The sequence below is a fragment of the Thermoascus crustaceus genome (genome assembly GCF_041956765.1).
Source record: "Thermoascus crustaceus strain CBS 181.67 unplaced genomic scaffold VTN00scaffold_9, whole genome shotgun sequence".
Classification (NCBI taxonomy): domain Eukaryota; kingdom Fungi; phylum Ascomycota; class Eurotiomycetes; order Eurotiales; family Thermoascaceae; genus Thermoascus; species Thermoascus crustaceus.
The window spans coordinates 253053-272464 of NW_027192535.1; the positions used below are offsets into that span (position 1 = coordinate 253053).

The 19412-nt window shown below is 52.5% G+C and overlaps 7 protein-coding genes across 7 annotated transcripts; 5 read left to right on the forward strand and 2 right to left on the reverse strand.

The window, feature by feature from the left end:
- Window positions 1–1363: 1363 nt before the first annotated feature.
- VTN00DRAFT_10112 (uncharacterized protein) lies at window positions 1364–4882 on the forward strand (the record flags this gene model as incomplete). Its single annotated transcript, XM_069426733.1, has 1 exon — window positions 1364–4882. One exon carries the CDS (start codon window positions 1364–1366, stop codon window positions 4880–4882), a length of 3519 nt encoding a protein of 1172 aa, XP_069283874.1.
- Window positions 4883–6091: 1209 nt separating this feature from the next.
- Window positions 6092–6537, forward strand: VTN00DRAFT_10113 (uncharacterized protein; the record flags this gene model as incomplete). Its single annotated transcript, XM_069426734.1, has 2 exons — window positions 6092–6172; window positions 6301–6537. 2 exons carry the CDS (start codon window positions 6092–6094, stop codon window positions 6535–6537), a joined length of 318 nt encoding a protein of 105 aa, XP_069283875.1.
- Window positions 6538–7517: 980 nt separating this feature from the next.
- Window positions 7518–8397, forward strand: VTN00DRAFT_10114 (uncharacterized protein; the record flags this gene model as incomplete). Its single annotated transcript, XM_069426735.1, has 2 exons — window positions 7518–8021; window positions 8080–8397. 2 exons carry the CDS (start codon window positions 7518–7520, stop codon window positions 8395–8397), a joined length of 822 nt encoding a protein of 273 aa, XP_069283876.1.
- An 803-nt stretch (window positions 8398–9200) lies between these two features.
- Window positions 9201–10828, forward strand: VTN00DRAFT_10115 (uncharacterized protein; the record flags this gene model as incomplete). Its single annotated transcript, XM_069426736.1, has 3 exons — window positions 9201–9239; window positions 9300–9359; window positions 9416–10828. The coding sequence occupies 3 exons, from the start codon at window positions 9201–9203 to the stop codon at window positions 10826–10828; spliced, it is 1512 nt and encodes a 503-aa protein (XP_069283877.1).
- Window positions 10829–11305: 477 nt separating this feature from the next.
- VTN00DRAFT_10116 (uncharacterized protein) lies at window positions 11306–13226 on the reverse strand (the record flags this gene model as incomplete). The annotated part of the gene is made up of 4 exons (XM_069426737.1): window positions 11306–12573; window positions 12630–12803; window positions 12865–13140; window positions 13211–13226. The coding sequence occupies 4 exons, from the start codon at window positions 13224–13226 to the stop codon at window positions 11306–11308; spliced, it is 1734 nt and encodes a 577-aa protein (XP_069283878.1).
- Window positions 13227–13443: 217 nt separating this feature from the next.
- VTN00DRAFT_10117 (uncharacterized protein) lies at window positions 13444–13987 on the forward strand (the record flags this gene model as incomplete). The annotated part of the gene is made up of 3 exons (XM_069426738.1): window positions 13444–13600; window positions 13677–13787; window positions 13932–13987. The coding sequence occupies 3 exons, from the start codon at window positions 13444–13446 to the stop codon at window positions 13985–13987; spliced, it is 324 nt and encodes a 107-aa protein (XP_069283879.1).
- Window positions 13988–15199: 1212 nt separating this feature from the next.
- VTN00DRAFT_10118 (uncharacterized protein) lies at window positions 15200–17729 on the reverse strand (the record flags this gene model as incomplete). The annotated part of the gene is made up of 4 exons (XM_069426739.1): window positions 15200–17336; window positions 17398–17411; window positions 17472–17612; window positions 17694–17729. The coding sequence occupies 4 exons, from the start codon at window positions 17727–17729 to the stop codon at window positions 15200–15202; spliced, it is 2328 nt and encodes a 775-aa protein (XP_069283880.1).
- Between the last annotated feature and the right edge of the window lie 1683 nt (window positions 17730–19412).

Sequence of the window (19412 nt, forward strand, 5' to 3'; positions counted from 1 at the left end):
TGTCAGTTCATGTACAGATTGACAGTTCATCCAGGGATTTAACTCACCACGTAGGGTGTAAAAATGGTAGATGTCTCTTGGAATGTGCAGTATCTCACGTCTTCAGAGAAGACCCGAGCGATGAACGGGCTGCTTTCATCCAAATCTGCATTTGATATTTCGACACTGCATGAGTGGACCTGTCAAGCCACTAGAAAATTGTGGTGTTAGTGATGGGTAAAAAGATATCAATCCCTCTGCTGCAGCTCTATTAGTTGATAGATCTCATGCATCTTAGTGCAGCGACAAACATCTACTATCGCCAAAAGGGATATATCTGCCTGATACAGAGATGGTCCATGCTGCACCATCACCATCATCATCGTTATCATAAATAGGACCCTGTTATTATTCGCAGCGGCTCTCATCTGAGAGTTGTATCTAAAGCGCTGGATATTATTTCCCGCCTAGAAGTTTTTCCGCGGCTTCACATAATGTATGCGCGTCCTGTGAATACGTGGTTCGTTGTCCGCCCATGTTGGTCCGACAGGAGATAGATGTAAGGAACTCGACATCGAGGCAGGTCCAATCCGACTGATACAGCGTAGATGTCGTATATTCCGAATCAGAGGCTCGCTCAGCATTGATGGCGAGAAAGACACACAGAGAGAGAGGGAGGAGAAGAGTGGGCAAGATTGCGGCTGCTTTTCTCCGGACTGAAAAATACGCTAGGGTCGGCCGGGGCATCCCGTGGGTAGTAGTAATATAGACGTTGAGATCAAAAAGCTTTTTTATCAATCAACAGTCAAGCGAACGATAACACGGGGCAGACGTCGAGGGTCAGCCCATTTTTTGTCAGTGAATGTCTTATTATATATCGTTCAGCGGAAATTAAAGGCAGCCCGTTGTGGGTGGCTGAGAGGGGGGGGAAGCCCTGATGTCCCTAATCCGGATGCATGTGGCCCCGAGAAACCGACCAAGGCAAGTCCTTGCCCTTTTGCTTCTTCTATACATACATATCCCAGCCTCCCTGGGGCATCACATTATTTTTTTTCTTGTTTTAAAGCGCAAGATACATGTTTCGCATCCCGATTCTGACAGATCTATAGCACGTTTGCGATATTGGAGGATCCAACGCTCAAAGAAAAAAGGCGACGACATTGAGCAGCAACACCTGATGAGTGGGCCCACCATGGAGAGAGTCCTCGACATCTGATATCACGACCTCCCCCTAGAAAAAAACGAGTCTCTCTCTGTTCAAAAAGCTCTAATAAATGTACTGAACTTGGATGGGCTGTCTGATGCCGGATTTCCTGCCTGATATACATTTGTGTGAAGAAGACGTGGTGTTCCATGCAGCAGCCCCCTTGCCCGCAGATAAAATATGGAGGCAGCTTCAACTATTGGAACTCAGGACTTGCAAGGTCCACCCAATGGTGCATTACCTTTGGCACCTGCATCCTTGACCACATCTTTGACAGGCGATCGTATCAATCTCGATGGGCAGGTTTCATCTTCCCACCATGACTCCATCGCCGATACTGATGATCATCAAATGCCACCAGCGAAACGGCGTCGCAGCTCGCGAAAGAGCGATCCTCTTGATCGGATAAACCATGCGGACGCTCCCATTGGAAATGGGTTCCTACAATCTCAACAGATACCGGTGGTTCAAGATAGCTTGGAAGGTGGATCGCAGAGCAGCGGCCACACATCGTCGCGCGACATAGAGGCCGATACGAATCACAACACGCCTAATGGCTCAATGACATCCGCTTCCGTAATAACACCTTTTCCACAACAAAGGTCATCTGATTCCCCTTCCGCAATGTTGCAGGCCAGTTTAGAGTCTGCGTCCCCTTCGGTGAAACGAGCAGAGCCCAAGCTAGACTTTGAGAAATTCCGGCCTCGATCGTCGATTCCTCCGAGGCTTTCTGCCGGTGTCTACGCTCAGCAGTGTGTTGCGGCGGCTCTTGCGTCCCGACTTAATCCCTACGCGTTGCATAAGAATGAGCAGGCGGCGTTGCAGGATCACCTGTGCCACCTTCATGTCACGACGTATCTCAACATCCGAAACGGGATCCTTCGACTGTGGACGCGCAACCCGATGGTGAGCGTCACAAAGGAAGAAGCCCTTGGCTGTGCGAAGGATTACCGCTGGATGAACCTCGCAGCTTTCGCTTACGACTGGCTTGTCCGAAACGGATACATCAACTTTGGATGTGTAGAGATACCGCAGGCTTTAGTACCGAATAAGCGAGGTCGCCGGAAGGAGGGACCGGTTATAGTCATTATTGGAGCTGGCATGGCAGGCCTAGGTTGCGCCAGGCAGTTAGAGGGCCTGTTTCGCCATTACCGTGACAGTTCCACTTCTCCACGCGTCATCGTCCTAGAAGGCAGGCGTAGGATCGGTGGTCGCATATATTCGCACCCGCTGCGGAGTCTAAAAAGCACAACCCTGGCTCCTGGATTGAGACCTACAGCTGAAATGGGTGCTCAAATCATTGTCGGGTTTGACCGTGGCAATCCGTTGGACCCGATCATCCGCGGCCAGTTAGCTCTGAGGTACCACCTACTGCGTGACATCTCAACCATCTATGACATAGATGGATCTCCGGTAGATGAATTGCAAGACTCAATGGACGAAAGAGTCTACAACGACATACTCGACCGTTCTGGGCTCTATCGCCACAAAGCAGTCATCGCACCTACTGCTGAAGGTGATCGAGAAGCGATAGACGCCGGCCGTGACTCCTCTGTTGACGATGGTGTTACAGTGAGGCAGTACGAAGAAGCCCGGGCCGCAGGAACAATTGGGCTACTGCTACCCGCGAAGCGTCTTCGACGGGGGGTAGGTCACAAGACTGCGGATATCAAAGCAGCCAGCGCTCCTCTGGCGGATCTTGGTCCGGCAGAAGAACAACCAGCTGCACTGACGTGCCAAAACATGGGATTGAAACTGAGGGATGGCGTCTCCGTGAAGGACACGATTAATCTGGATAATATTGCGAAAGCGTCCAGCACGCAGACGTTGGGAGCGGTGATGGATGAAGGAGTCAAGCAGTACCAGCGCATGCTGCCTCTGACACCAAAGGATATGCGATTGCTCAACTGGCACTTTGCAAACCTGGAATATGCAAATGCTGCTAACGTTGGCAAGCTGAGTCTTTCCGGATGGGACCAAGACATGGGGAACGAATTCGAAGGCGAGCACGCCCAGGTTGTAGGCGGCTATCAACAGGTTCCTCGTGGTCTGTGGTCATTTCCGGACAAACTCGACGTCCGCACCAATAAGATTGTCACCAAGATATCGTATGACGCTACGGGATCGTCCAGTAATCACAGGACAATGGTCTACTGCGAGGATGGAGAGGTCATTGCAGCAGATAAGGTCGTCCTTACTACCTCCCTTGGCGTGCTGAAGCATCGGTCCATTCAGTTCGTGCCTCCCCTTCCAGATTGGAAGCTGGGAGCTATCGACCGGCTTGGATTTGGCATTATGAACAAGGTGATCCTCGTGTTCGACAAGCCGTTCTGGGATGTCGACAGGGATATGTTTGGACTTCTGCGCGAGCCCAAGAATAAAGACAGCATGGTTCAAGAGGACTACTCTGCCAACCGCGGTAGATTCTATCTGTTCTGGAACTGCATGAAGACCAGTGGCCTTCCGATGCTTATTGCCCTGATGGCCGGCGATGCAGCTCACCAGGCAGAGTGTACACCCGATGCTGAGATCATCACTGAAGTCACCTCTCAGCTTCGCAATATCTTCAAGCACGTTGCTGTCCCCGATCCTCTGGAAACCATCATCACCCGATGGGGCACGGATAGGTTCACCCGAGGCAGCTACTCGTTCGTCAGCAATCAGGCTTTACCTGGCGATTATGATCTGATGGCGAAATCGATCGGCAACCTTTACTTCGCTGGAGAGGCCACCTGCGGCACTCATCCGGCCACTGTTCACGGCGCATATCTCTCAGGTCTACGCGCTGCATCCGAGATCATTGAATCCATTCTAGGCCCTATTGAGATACCGACTCCGCTTGTTCCTGAGAAGGGCAGTAGACCTGCAGAGGTAGGCACTCCAGTGACGACAGCCGGGCAGAAGAGAAAAGAACCGCCTCCCTCGTCCGAAAAGATCCCTTCAGGATCTATCCCTACCGCTCCCGCAGCAGAACCGATCCAGGCCCGAACCTCCAACAACTCCTTCCCATCCGAAACATCCCTCCGCGAGGCCTACGACCAAGCAATGTGGACTGCCATCTACGCCGAACTCGGTCCACCCGAACCTCGCCCGGCAAAGACCGGCCTCAACCCATTCCTCCTCTACCAGAAGGACTACTGGCACAAATGCAAGGTCAAATGCGACGAGGCCAAACGCGCAGCGACCAAGAACCCCAACGCCAAAGCCGCCCGCGACGAGATCCGCCAGGCGCTGGGCCAGATGTGGCGCGACGCGAGCGAGGAGGAGAAGCGGCCGTACATCGAGCAGACGGCAGTGAACCGGCAGACCAACACGGAGGTGTGGGGTCGGTGGAAGGAGAAGATCAAGGAGTGGGAAAGGAAGACGTACGAGGTCAAGGATCGGTGGTGTGCGGCCAATCCGTTCGAGACGTGGCAGCCGGGGTCGTCGAATCAGATGGCGCTTCCTGCTGCTGCAACATCCGGTAAAGATGCGGATGGTGGTGCTGCTGGTCTTTCTGCTCCTAATGGGACAGCCGCTGAGTCTTCAACTGAACCTTCAACAAATGACGATACCGTGGCTCATACGAGTGCCATGAACATATCTAACGGTACCACCGCCAATCAAGGTCCAGGCACAGATACCGCGGAAGCCAATAACACGTCTGTAAATGGCTCAGCACGTGAAGAGCAGCCATCAAAAGAGAAGGAAAGCGGATGAACAGCTCCTGCTTGAAGGAATATACACGAGTGTTTTCCTATCTGTTCTTTTTCCAAAAACTCGACCTTATTACATCACATCACCATTGTTTCATTCCATGCCTGGCTTGGGAGGCACACTGTGTTTTCGTGCATTTACAGCACACGCGGGATCGATCGTCTTTTTTGTGGCATTGCAGGACATGACATGGATAGGTTAGGCTAAAGAGTGGGGATGGACACGGCGTACTTGACTTGAACTTGGGAATTTTTGCGGGCGGCAACTTTTGAGATTATTCTATTTATTTGGCATGCGTACAGTACGCGCATGTATGAATGAATGCATGGATGCATGGATTATTCCTGTGGAATACATTTACCTCTGCCTTCTGCCTTCTACCTTCCTTTCTTCCACATCTAGTACTGGACCTATGTATGTATGTACAGTACTGTGCAGCAAAGCAGTGTACTGTACTGTACCATACTGTACCTCTAGTTAGTCCAGTCCAAGACAGTCCAGGGCAGATTCCAGATTCATCCATCCATTGAGAATAGGAGATATTTAGAAGAAGTCATGGAATGAAAAGGGAGAGTTTTTTTTTTCTTTAGCCTACTTATCTAGGTAGGTAGGTAGGTAGGTAGATAACCCCCCAGGCATGGGCTCCAGCTACCTACCTAGGCAGGGGATCATAGGTGTTCGAACCTTGCCAAGCTACAGTCAAGTACCTAACTGAGGTATCTAATCTAAATGAATCTAATGTACCTAGCCTTGGTAAATATTTGGAATAAATTTAAAACATGGAGAAGGAGGCTCCTATAACTATATGCAGGCGCTGCCTGCTGACTAACCAACTACCTTAGGTAACTAGGTAATTTGATCGGTGCTGCCAGAGGGCGGTGTAAGTGCCAGTGATGCTGGTTCACTTGTTCACAATAGGTTTTGACCAACCAACTACATAGGTAGTCGGTTGATAAAAAGAGTGGAGAAGATTGAGAGAGTGTGTGAGAGAGAGGAAATAATAGGTCTCATCTTGATAGAGGTGGCGTTTGTTTTCTACTGTACTGTAACACGCTCCGCATTCTTATCTAATACTGGTCCTTTCTTTTTTAACTATCTCCGTCGTATCAGTGCTTACGATACAGGAAACTGCGGGGTAACTTGGGTACCTAATGTAGCACTTCAGTGCTAGAGCTATCTATCTATCTATCTGTCCCAAGGCAAAAAGGAAAGATGTCACAGTCACCGTCCCTGCTCGACCTCCCCAACGAGCTGCTCCTCTCCCTGGCAGGATACATCCCGACCGGGCGCGATGTCAACGCTCTCCGAAGGCGGAGCGGAAATCGACACGAACGGGCTAAACGCTTCTGGGGTGGAGGCATCATCGCACAGGCCGGTTCCAGCAGCCGCGAGGGGACCTGCGCCCGCTCACGCCGCTCCAGATCGCCGTGTACTTCAAGTGGGAGGGCCTGGCGCAGGTGCTGGTCGAGCACGGGGCGGACGTCAGGAAGCGGTGGCCGGTCGTTGGGGTCGCGCCGATCCACACCGCAAGCTACCAGGGCCTAACGGAGACTGTGCAGGTGCTCCTGGATAAAGATAAGGGTCTTCTGGAGTATCGGGACGCGGCTTTTCAGACCCCACTGTATCATGCAATCAGGGGGAGACCTGGGGACGGTTAAGTATCTTCTAGAGAGAGGTGCGGATAGGGATGTTAGAGACAAGTCAACTAGAAAGCCAGTAGACGTCACAAAGGATCAGGCCATCCGGATGTTGTTGAGCACTGACGAGAAGGCCAACTCGCATAATAAGGCAAAATCTCAGAACAGAGACGTTCCATCTTCTGCGCCAGATCGTCAGATACGAAAGCGCAACGACGACGAGATCTCGCTCTGAGAAGGGGCCAAATGGAGGTACAGCATCGCACTGAAGAGGAGCTCAGAGAAAAAGGTGAAGAGCGGCCTCCGAGAAGGGTTCTGGGAACTGGAAATTGCTGAAAGATAAAGAATATAGAGGCAGAAGGGGGGATGCGGAATAATGAGTCTACCTGAGAGAGAAGACAGCATGAGGTTGTCTTCGCGTCCTGAATTGAATTCTATTTCAATCTAGGAAATAAAACGGGAGCCTGTATTGTTGAGTGTTCAAAGCAGCTCCAACATCAATGTCGCGCCGGGTATCTTGCACTGGAGAAATAGTGTTAGTGGCTCTTGGTACCATATTGTACTCAACTGACCCAATCATCACTCAAGGGGCCTCCTGTACAGTTCACGAGGTGGACTGAGGAAACTTTAAGTACCATATAGGCTCACCAGTCCAGCTCAGTCCAAGGAGGTATGTGTGCCAGTTCGATCGTTCTCAGTTGTAGTTTGCGGGTGGGGCGCGATGTGATACTAGCAGCTGCACGACGGGGCCACGTAGGTAGGTACAGGTAGACGGCGATATCAACCGGCGCCAACGCACGCGATGTTAGGTAGTTCGATTTAAGATAAATAAGATCTTTCTCCGATCCCTTTTTTCCCCAGGTACGAAGGCTGCTTTTCCCCTCTGTTTGGTAAACGGGGAGACAAGGCCGTATGGTCTTTGGCAAAAGGAAAGAGATCATACATAGATCTCTATAGGGGTGTGTCTCGGCCGCATCAGTGCAAGAGCAATCTATTTCGACATGTCACCGTCACTGCTCGACCTCCCGAACGAGCTGCTCCTACGTATAGCGGCTTTCGCCCACGGCGAAAGCGATCTCAACGCGCTTGTTCAGACGAACCGACGCCTTTATACTCTCCTCAACAGCTACCTATACCGCCGGAATGCAGAGGAGGGCGGAGGCCTGGCGCTCCGCTGGGCCGCAGCACAAAACCGGGAACGGACGGCCCTGCTGGCCCTCTCTGAAGGGAAGGCGAACATTGACGCAGCAGGGACCACCTTTATTCTTTCCTGCAGCGAGTCGGACTACGCTCTTGCCCGGAGGGCCTTTCGGGACCTGTTCGTGGAAGCGAAGAGGGACATCCGATTCTTCTCACCGCTCCAAATTGCTATCATCTACCGGTTTGAGGCCATGGCGCGACTGCTTATCGAACACGGGGCGGACGTCAGGAAAACTTTTCTGGAACTTTCGAGGATCGAGCCGATCCATGCCGCGAGCTCGATGGGCCTTGTCGGGACTATGCAGGTGCTCCCGGACAGAGGGGTATCCAGCCCTTCTTGAGCAGCGGGCCATGGTGTACCAGAAGACCCCGTTGCATTTTGCGGCCAGAGGCGGCAGCGTGAGGCCGGTTGCATGCCTCCTGCGGGAAAACGGGAACAGAAATGCTCGAGACCGCGGCGGCAAATGGCCACTAGATGTTGCGACACCCGGCGTCCCCAAGCTGTTGTTGAGCGATGGCGATGGTATTGGCAATCGCGCGAAGGTCGCATCGCGTGACAAGGGCGATTCACAAAATAGAGACCCGGTATCTCTCCAGGTAACGGATGAGGAAACAACGGGAATAGAACAGGAAAATCATAGAGATAGAAATGGAAAGAAAGCGGCAGCGGTTAGCCACTGAATGAGGGACGGCTTCTTGAAAAGTTTGACAAATCATGATGAAGTAGAGAGGAAAGGAGAGAGATGGATCTGCATCAGAACGAAGAACGAGATCTTCCTCTGAATGTTCCAAAAAGAAAGCGTAGAGTTGAGCGGGAGCTGAGAGACAAGTCGACGAGAGGCGGCTTTTCAAAAGGGACCCGAGAGGAGCAAATGGGAGATGAAGAATGCAAAGACAGGAAGCAGCTCAAGAAGACTTGGTCCCAGCTGAGAGAAAGCAGAAGAACCAAGGGAAGGTATCACAATGTCACCTAGAAGCTCTTGTCCAACGAAACTGGGCTGAGGAGGATTTGCCAGAATGCATGTGTGCAAAGTCCATTTCAATGTCCTAATCGTAGAACTCGGGTCGATATGCAGTGTGAAATGCCACCGCAAGATGTCCTGAAGTCAGCTAATGGCCATAATTCCATAAAAGTGCAGGTAAGTGTCCTGTTAGCAGAAGGATGCATTCAGGTAGATAGACCATGGAAACCCATCAGCCATTGAACCTTCTCAGATCAAGGGAGGTGTGAATGCCTGGTAGGAATAGATTGTCCAGCAGGTCAGAAAAGGTGTAATAGCCTCAATGGCAGCAGTCTGTCGAGTTGCAAAGAGAGGAGATATTTTCAAAGCGGCGGGTGGAGTTTACCCCGTACGTGCTGCACGTGCACGGGCGGCTCTCCTCCAAACAACAACGGGGCGGACAAGCAGCTCCTCCCCACATCCTCATCGCCAGAGAAGAGGTGCAGAAGATAGGACTGGCGGGGGGATCCTGTTCCTGGAAACATGGCGTTCAACAAGAAATACGCGGGTCTACCAGACCTGGTACGTTGTGCGGTCGATCTGATCTGACAACCGGAGATTGTGCTGACTATCGCGGAATAGGACCTCGCGCCCGACATCTACGAGACTCCAGATCTGACGGACGAAGCGTCGACGGTGCCGGTTAGTCTTGCAGCAGAGATACTATATACGATACTCGTCTAACTACTATTCTACAGACCGCTACCATCCGTACAGCTTCAGACTCCGGAGACGACGTCGGCTCCAACTCAGACATCGACCGCCGCGGCGTCAACGCCGACGAGGCGCGCGCTCACTTCCTCGGGGCCGAGCTCGACGCCCGCGATGTCAATTTCTCAGACAGCATCTCCGCCAAGAGGAAATCCTACCGAAGCAAGAGCCGCCGGCGACGGAGGCGCGCAGACGGCACGGAGGAGCTGGGCGACCTCACCGACAGCGAGGACGAGAGTCTCGAGAGGAAGCTGGCCCGGCTGCGACGGGAGGCGGAGGAATTGAAGGATGAGCTGGCGAAGAGGAAGGCGGAGAAGGAATCTGCTGGTCAGGGTCAGGGCGAGTCCGCGGAGGAACAACAGCAACAGCAGCAGCAGGATGACCAGCTTGGGGACGGTGTGCTGGAGTTAAGCCGCGCGTTGGATAACCTGCATGCGTCTGCGCGCGGTGCTTCAGCACCCGTTTCAGCGGATGCAATCCTATCTCAGAAGCTTGCGGCAGGCTCGCAGATTGATTCTGCTGCTGCTGCTGCTGTTGCCAGTGGACAGCAACAGAACGGGGTCCCTGAAGGCACCACAGATTCATCGTCCGCATCAGCCCCATCCGGTCTTCTCACGCACGCCGCCTCCTTCGACACCCGCCTCTCCCTCATCGAGGCTGCAATGGGCATCTCCAGCTCCTCCAACCCCTACATGACCGAAGACAACTCGGAAATCCTGCAACCTGTCCTCCCGGCCCTCGACAAGCTCACCTCCCGCCTCTCCACGCTGACAAGCACCCTGACGGGTCCCACGCCCGCCTCCGCCGTACCAACCACAGGCTCCGCTCCACCCTCCACGACCGTGACAACTACGCACGTCGAGGCCCTCACGGCGCGGATCAAGAGACTCACCGCGGACGCCGAGTCCCTCGCCACGGCGCGCAAGCGCGCCGTCGACGCCGCCAAAGCCGCGCAGGCGGCCCGCATCGCAGCCGCCACGATCGACTACACCTCGGACGTGGACGTCTCCTCGTCCTCCGCGACCGAGGTCGACCCGGCCGCGACGCAGCGTGACGAGCAGGCCGCCAAGATCCAGGCCCTCTACGCGACCCTGCCGACCATCCAGTCCCTGCACCCGCTGCTGCCCAGCGTGCTGGAGCGGCTGCGCTCGCTGCGCGCGATCCACGCGGGCGCGGCGCAGGCGAGCGAGACGCTCGACGCGCTGGAGAAGCGCCAGGCTGAGATGAAGCGCGAGATCGAGCAGTGGCGCGAGGGGCTGCGGGTCGTGGAGGAGCGGATGAAGGAAGGGGAGGCGGCCATGAAGAGTAATATCGATGTGGTGGGGCCGTGGGTGAAGGATCTGGAGAGGAGGTTGGCCAAGTTGGAGGGTCAGGGTCAGGGTCAGGGTCAGGCGGAATGATCGATCGGTTGATGCCATCGATTTGTTTATTATGATTGAGGTGATTTGTTAAGACTTCTTGTACCCTTTTACCTTTGAATGCCCTTCTACTTTCTACCTTATGTTACTGAGAACGAAACGAATACCCATATCAATTGAGTTTTTTTTTGAATTTGTATCTCTGAATGATGTGTGGATAGATCTGATATAGTCCCCACCCCCCTTTCCCCCTGCTCTATGTTTTTTATGACTTTATCTAAGAACATAGGTTGCTTGAAGGATACCAGGCAGCCATTATGAGAGAAGTGGCTGAATGGACATGGTACATGGAACTAGATACTATGAGATAAGCAATTTGAAAACAAAAGAGCTTAACTATACCGTATATGTATGTGCATGTACTGTACGAATACTCTCAACCCGACCCAAAACAACGCAAAACTCCAATACTAAAATACAATACAATACAAGATAATTACAAATAAATAAATAAATAAACTATCTCACCCGCTTCAAGATCTTAATCTTCGGCTCCATCCTCACCTCCGCCCACCACCCTTTTGTGACATACCTCCTCGCCATCTCCACTCCAAACCTCCACAGCTCTGCGCCCTTCCGGCCCAGGATCTTGCCGAATAGCTCTTCTTCGAATTTCCCACCCGTCCCTGTCCCTTCAGCAGGACGCAGGATATTAACGCCAGCGAAGCCGTCCACGACGTTGACGACCTCCCAGCGTTTGTCGCCGTCGGAGTCCTCCGCTAGGGAGCGGATCTTAGCTTCCTCGTCCGGCTCGGCGAGGACGTAGTCGAATTGCTCCCAGAATCCAGGGCTGGACTTGATGGTCTCGTTCTCCGTCTTGTCGTACTTCCACAGCGAGCTGCCGCTCCGGAGGGGTGGGATCGATCCGTCCGGTGACCCCGGCAGATACACAAGAGGTTTCTCCGGAGGGGGCAGTTGCAGAAACCGCGTCACGCCCGTCTGGCAGGCCAGGTTACCCAGGTGGACGGAGATGGTGGGTTTGGTGTTGTGTGCATGAGCGTGGAGGGCATTCAGCGCGTAAGCGCCGGGGTAGTTGGCTGCGGAGATGGGGAGGAGGATGAAGTTCGATACGAGGAAGCTGGCGAGGGTGGAGAGGATGATAAGGAAGGAGAGGAGGCGGTAGAGGATGGATTTCGTGCGGTGCGTCCAGATGTAGGCCGTTCCGAGGGCGGAGACGGCCGTCAGGGGCGGGATGGTGTAGATGATGAAGCGCCATTCCTTGTGTGGTTGCAGGCTGTAGATGGCGATGTAGGCCAGGGACGGGACGAGGATGTATAGAGCATTGCGGCGAGTTGCAACGTGGAATAGAGCAGACGGGATTCCGACGAGGTATGTGAGCGGGTTCAGAAGGAGGCGCGGTAGGGCGTTCGAGAAGTAGAAATGCCACGGGTGTGTGCCCCAGGCGGAGGCCTGGCCGGAGATGACATTGAACTTGAAGGCCGCCAGCTCCGGCCACAGCGGGAATTGCTGCCAGAAGAACGAGTCCACTGCCAACGTGAGCATCAGACCGATCAGGAGGCCGGACACCCCGGCGGGGATGATCTCTCTTCGGATGCTGATGCGGCCCGCGACGAAGAGGAAGATCGTATGCGCGGCAAGCAGGAGGGCAATTTCAGAGCGGAAAATTATGCCCGCCACGGTCATTAGGTACAGAGAAAGACGGCACCGCTTGCTATATTTCTCTGCAGCTACGGGCTCCGGGAGTAGGTATCGCAACGCCAGCGTTGCTAGAGGTACACGTCAGTAGGGAAGTCATTTAAGCAAGAAAGAAAAGAAGACTCACTGATTCCAAACGCAAACATGTTCGAAAGCGTCCGGGTCGCATAGTATATCACATGGAACTGGCTGGCTAGAAATAGTATATACCAAGTGGACGTCGTCGTGCCAAAGGCTCTTTGAAGTCCCTCCGCGTATGAAAGCAAGGAATACCCATTGAAGAGACCCAGGCCCCATCGCGCTTATAAGGTCGCCATTAGAGCAAACTCCAGATTATAGAATACCCATTCGAAGCTCCATACCTATGAGTTGTCTAGTCAACACCGATTCTCGCAATAGTTCCAGCCGCAAGAACCCCGCAATGACGAGCGCTCCGATAAACGTCCGCGGCACGGCTCCCGGGAACGAGAAGTGATCATACTGGGCCCGGAACTTGTCCTGGATATCCTTCAAGGGAATGCCATAGGTCGCGATGTCGTGAATGGCCTGGATATGGAACGATTCTTCGACCTTGGTATACGGGGAGACCCAGACATGGATGGCGATCAGGGCGAGGGGGATCAAGAAGAGCAGGTATACTGTAGCAACAACAAAGGACGTCAGCACTCTCAGTTCAAATGTCACATTAAATATTCTTGAACTACGTACCAGACGCCTTCACCATGTTGCCCTGCGGCGTCGTTCTCTATCAGAGTACCTAGGTAGATAGCAAGCTGTCGTCGAGCTCCGTAGCTTTCCCCACAAGGCTGACGCGGAGAACAAACAGTGCAAGCTGGCCAGACAAGGCAAACAACAGAGAACCTCCGCCGCCCGTAACCCCCTGCCTCTTCTAAGTTCCTCGCCGTTGCATACATACAATCCTCATAAACAACCTGCCCAAGATGTTGCTCTTCGGTCTGGGGAGACTCGTATATGGTGCGCTGACCCCCGTCCCCCATCACCATCCTTTTTGGCTAACATATTTGTCCGCGCGCGCAGTAATCGTCCTCATAATCAATTCTATCGCCGTCCTCAGTGAAGACCGCTTCCTAGCTAGGAGTATGTTGATTCAATCCAGCTCTCGATCTTTGTCGTCGCAGACCCGATGATGTCTCTAACACTGGATGGATATTAGTCGGATGGGGCCGTACACAGGCCGACCCAGCTTTCGGCGCAGCCTACGATAACCAGAGCATCAAGGCCAAGTCGGTGAACCTGATCGCGAGCGTGCGGACCGTTATGCGAAGTATGTCTTTTTTTCCCTTTTCCTAGATGCCTTGTTTCTCGAGCCATTCCTTCTTCTCTCTCCATGTCGAAGACAGGTGAAGTGGTCGCTGCAATGGGAACAACGATAGCTAACGTTACGATGCTTCTTTCAAAACAAAAACAGTACCGCTGATCGTGATAAACACCATAATCATCATATACGAGCTGATCCTAGGATGATCGGCGTGAAGGAAGGAAGGAAGGAAAATTCCATAACATCCGACCAAAATGGTCGGCTATTTAAACGCGAAAGCTTGCATCGTGGACGAGGCAACCGATATAGAACTGGATAGTATACAGCAACAGCCGGTCGTGTCGTGCCTCAACTCAACTTCTATCAGGACCTTTCGCGAATGGAGAAGGGGAGAACTACACCGATAGAAGTCACAGCAGGACAACAACAACCCTGTCCATTACTTCGGTGACACCATCTACAACATTTACTTACCCCCCTTTTTCCCTTTAATCGATATCTCAAGAACTGCCAGGCGTTCTCTCCGGTTTGGAATGTCAGGGGTTGGTTGGGGTTTGTACTTTCTCGAGAGCGCAAGTCAAAAATGGATATTTCTTTTTTGTAACTAATGTTTTACTAGCTTAACGACTACTAAATTCATACCTTCTACTTAGAATGATCTGACGCAGTTGGAAACGTAAAATGACTATCGTTCAGAGAAAGCTTATATTTCAGAGCTTCAAATGATACCTGGCGCAAAGCGGCTCAAAATCTGCACCAAGCAGCGGACCTCCAGTGTAACCTGTAGCCGGAAAGGACTCTATCACTAAATGGGACAGTACAGCACTCCCAAAGCTAATCCCCGGGAGAATAAGGTAATAGATTTTGATTTTTAATCACATACATCCACAATTGTCTCGGTGATAATAACCAAAACCCCATTGTATGTTATGTTGAAAGATCAAGTAGCGATCCCATGTACTTTTCCAAGATAATATTTAACAAGCCACAGCCCTTATCCCTGATCCCCGTACCCAAATGAAAGAAAGTAATGAAATAATTAAAAAATAAGCCAGTCCCCGTACCCCTTTTGCCCCTGGATTTGGTGTCCCCAGATGCTGATGTTCTGGATATGATCGATTGATCGATGATGAGAACGCCTCTAGCGCCATTTGGACCCTTGACTCTGGTATCAAAACAAAACAAAATGATGGCGTCTAATGCCCACGTAAGAATGCTTGCAAAAAGCGTACGGCCAAAAAAAGTAGTAGAGATGCCGGACATAATGTGCAAGTAGAATAGAAGGAACGGCGAGTAGTATGCAAAGGCGATATGTATGGGTCAAAATAGCAACAAATATGTGCAAAGAAAGAATGTTTAGAACAGTTACTCTTCCCTGTCTGAAGTCAACAGATCAACAGACGTGAGATGGAGCGATGCTATGAAAGTATGTTGAAGGACTTCTTCCTCAGGATGAAGCTCTTCCACTTTCCGTGGTGTCCTGACAAGTCGTGTTTATGTCTGGTTGACTCGATCTTGGGGATCTCACGGTCGTCTTCGCGGACCAAGTCCTTGTGCTTCGGAAGCTGCACCGATCGCCGTGGGGGTTCTTTTTCGGACATTTCAGCATCAGATAGAACCGGTTCGTGCTCGGGCAATGGTATTGGCCCCTGAGAGAATGTCCTTTTCGGTTTCCTCGTAAGCTTATGATTAACGGGCTTGCCGCCGAGTTTGAACCGCCCTAGACTGCCACTTAAGGTCCTGGAATGTTCCTCCTTATTATTCTTCTCGTCGTCAGTAGCATTGCGACGATCCTCCTCAGCTTTGGAGGCCCTGCTAGCTTCGAGCGCAGCCTTCAGTTCCGCGTCTTCGCGCTTATGATCCTCCCTCGTTTTCGATTCAAGTTCTTTCCTCTTCTGTTTCTGAGCCTTCTCTTTTTCCTTTTCTGCAGCCTTTCGCTCCTTTTCTTCCTTGGCTCGCTCCTTTTTCGAATGAATGTCACTCTTCTTGGGTTTCAGAGGGGCCGAGGAGTTAGGCGTTGAGTTCGCTGGCACCGGAGGAACAGGGATAACATTAACTGGCAGACCATTTTCGGGCTGCACGGAAAGTGGTGGTGCAGTTGCGGCGTGTTTAAGGGGGCTGAACCGACCAGGTTCATCAGTCGATGGTCGTGGGAAGGCGGCACTCTGGACATGACTTAAGCCTGGCGAGACTGGAGTACCATTCTGCTTGATCGACAGATCCTTCAGTTCTGGAGAGCTTTGCATTGGGGTCATACTCTCCTGCTCCTGCTCCCTCTGAACCGCCTCCAGCGTCGTCTCTTGGTAGAAAAGGACATAGGCACACGCCAGCCCCGGTCGATCTCCGAAGAAGTTCCGTACGTAGTTCTTGTCCACAGGCTCCACCATCTCATCGTCGAACAGCAACCAACCTCGGTCTTCCGTCTTTATGATGGCAACATAATGCCCGTGGTATGGCCCACCTCCAATATGTACAACAACTGCATATAGCTCGTAAAGGCGATCGGGATCTTCAGCGTCGTCTGTGGTATTGAAAAGGCGCAGATGGTAAGGATATACGACTCGGTGGAACAGTTTCTGCAGTCTCTGCAGATCCTCGGTATACTTGAAGCGCTTGAGATGCAGGGCCAATATCCTAGGCAGACGTTTGATCTTCATCCTCTTCTCGGCCTCCTGAAGTCCGCCACAGTTATCGCAGTAGAACTTGTTCCTTTCGCACAGCATCTCCTCGGCTGAAAATTTCCTCAAGCACGATGTCACCGATGAGTGCTGATCGAGGTCAACAGAGAGATCCAGGAAGACCTCGTCCCTTTGTGAAACCTTTTCGCAGGTAAGACACTGTGTTTCCGAGGTTAACGTTCCTTCGAAAAGTTCATGCACCCATCGCGTCGTATTTGGCGTTTTCGAACCGTTTGATGTCGCGAGAGTTGGTGCTACCGATCCCGTAGTCGCTGTAACACGCTCGGAAGAGTCTCCATTTTCCGGATTCGACAAATCCTTATCCGCTTCAAGTTGCCTCACCGAGTCCGCTTCGACATTCGCAACGACTTCATTCAGCAGTATATTCAAAAATTCGTGGGCATCTTGGTGCATCGCCGTCCTGAACATCTCGTGTTCCCGCTTTAGAACGTCCAAAAAGTGCTGCGGTCGGATAATCCCCGTCCTCGATTGGCTTGCGACAACAGACTCAAAGATATCCTTCAGAGATGTAAACAACGATTCTGACATCCCGTAACTCGCTGCGTTATCCTTAGTCTCCAACAGAGGAAGGGTTTGCATAGCCATCTTTTTCTTATACTCCGGGGAGTCCTTATCCTCGGGCTTCTGCGGCTGATTTGGAGGTACACCCGCGGTCCTCGCGGACGACTGGCCACTGGCCGCTCTCTGTCTTGCCGCTGCGGCCTCTGTCTCGAGATGAGCATCGGGATTCTGATAGCGAAGGTTCTTGGCAAGGGCCGCTTCAAGGGTTTCTATGGGTGTGCGCTTCGGATAGTTGATGACTGATTCTCGGAAAGGAACAGAGTAGTATAGACACTGTAGAATCGAATTGCAGTAGCTGTGGGATCAACTTTATGAGCAGGGATCTTCAACGACGGGAAGGTTTCGAGCAAACGTACCACGTGTTGCCGTACTGGGAACATAAGATGTTAGCAATGGGTATTTCCAACGTAAAGGCAGCACGGGCACTCACGTTTTCCATTCCAAAGAACTTGTCACTACCGTCATTTCGTACGGGGCCAGCATCCTGTAGCATCCTCTCCAGAGGAGTCATCTGAGGCGCATTGGGTTCCCTCTTTGTCGGAGTCGTTCCGGGCGAGGGGCTCGAGGCTCCCTACATCAAGGATAGAGAAATTAGTTGCTGTCTCATAATCATAGGCAAACAACTGTGGTCCAGATTCGTAGGAAGACTTACGGCATTCCCTCTTAAGTTTCTGAAGAATGACCCCATACTGATAGCATCACAAGAGAGTTAACATTCAGCGTCATCTGGCAACCACCGCGCTGGAGTAAAAGGAACCGACGGTCAGCTCCACGATGTGCTACCGGGGCACGCTGCCTGATGATATCTGTGTACGACAACCGCGGTACGTCGGCGGGGAGAGTAAAAAGAACAACCAGCTGTCTGGCAACCGAGCGGTCTACTGAGGGCGATTATTAAGGGTGTGGGATCTGATCGAGCATGCAAGTAATTCGCCTTAGGTTCCCGAGAAGATGTGCAGGAGGAAGCTCAGCGCGCGCAAGAAGGCCCCGGTGAATTTCGAGAGAGCTGGCGGGAATGGACAAAGGAGGTGCTCGTCCGCATACAATGAGGGACGCCACGAAAGCAGTAAGGATAACCAAAAGGCAATTGAGAAGGAGAACGAAGGATGACAAAGCGAGAGAAAAGAGAGGAGAGAGAGCGTGAAAGGTGTATGACGGAGAAGGACGGCGCCCGGGTACGAGTTATTTTGGGGAAAGTCGGCGGTTGACAGACGCCCCGGCCTTTGACGGCGGGCTGGCGCAGACGGGGAGTGTCTGGAGTCAACCTGGACGCCGCACTACAAGTCTCCGACGGCTAGCTGTATAACTACGTATGAAACTTATGAATAGAAGCCAGCTCGCTGGAGAGCCTGAGCTGCCACGGGGGCCGTTTCTGCGTCATCGGCGACACCTGACTCCGACATATTCTAGCCCGTACGCTACAGAGCAATATGGGTGACGATTTAGGTGCTGCGTGTCAGATCGTTGATCAGTTCGCAGGTACGTAGTACCCGTGGATATGACGGGGTAGACCACGGTCGTACAAGTAGGCGCTCGGCCAACACCGTTGCTGGTCCTGTCTGGACTTCTGCGGCAGTCCGACTAACCAGCTATCGTTAAGGCCCTGCTGGGACAATTGCAGGGACGGCTTTCTTTAGACTCTGGCGGTCCACATCCGAACGTGTGCCTATCTCCGGTGGAGTCGCTGCGGGATTCCATGCACAGGCCCGCAGCTGGCATGGTTGCAACGAACAATAATCGCCAGGTCCGATGCCGTAGAACCTTCGACCTGCTCGATTGGCGTCAGCCGCCCACACTCTCTACGGTTGCGTTGGTCGGTGTCCTCGTTTTGCATCGGCAAAGGTCTTTAAAGCCATGGGCGCACACGAGGTGACGAGGGCATCACCGTCTCTTCCTTGATAGAAATCTTGTCCGCAGTTCAGAAACGACCAGGCGTCGTTCCAGGCATCCAAGCTCCCTCGCCATGGGTTTGCAGTTGCATAGCATCGATGCATGTCCATACAGGGAATGTGATTTGCTGCCAGCCGGCTGGCAATGCCCTTAGCCGCTCCCACACTCTGGTCCTGCCATGCCTCCGCGACCGATCAGGATTCCGCAGAACGTGGGAATGTTATTCGAATCCATGGAGCAGTCCCTGTTCTTCCCATCCACTGTGCGTTCTCTTCCACCCCCTCTGTCGGAGTCTGGCCCTCCACCATCGTCACCGGAAAGCCAGACGGTCCTTCGTCTAACTTGCTGGTTGTTGGTCATTGCTGTTGGAGGCTACATTTTATGCTACCTCCTTGCTTGACGGAAGGAGGTCGAGGAAGTGGTTGTTCCCGGTGTCGCCGACCATCGTGACCTTTTAACCAGCTCGGTCGGCGTCGCTTGT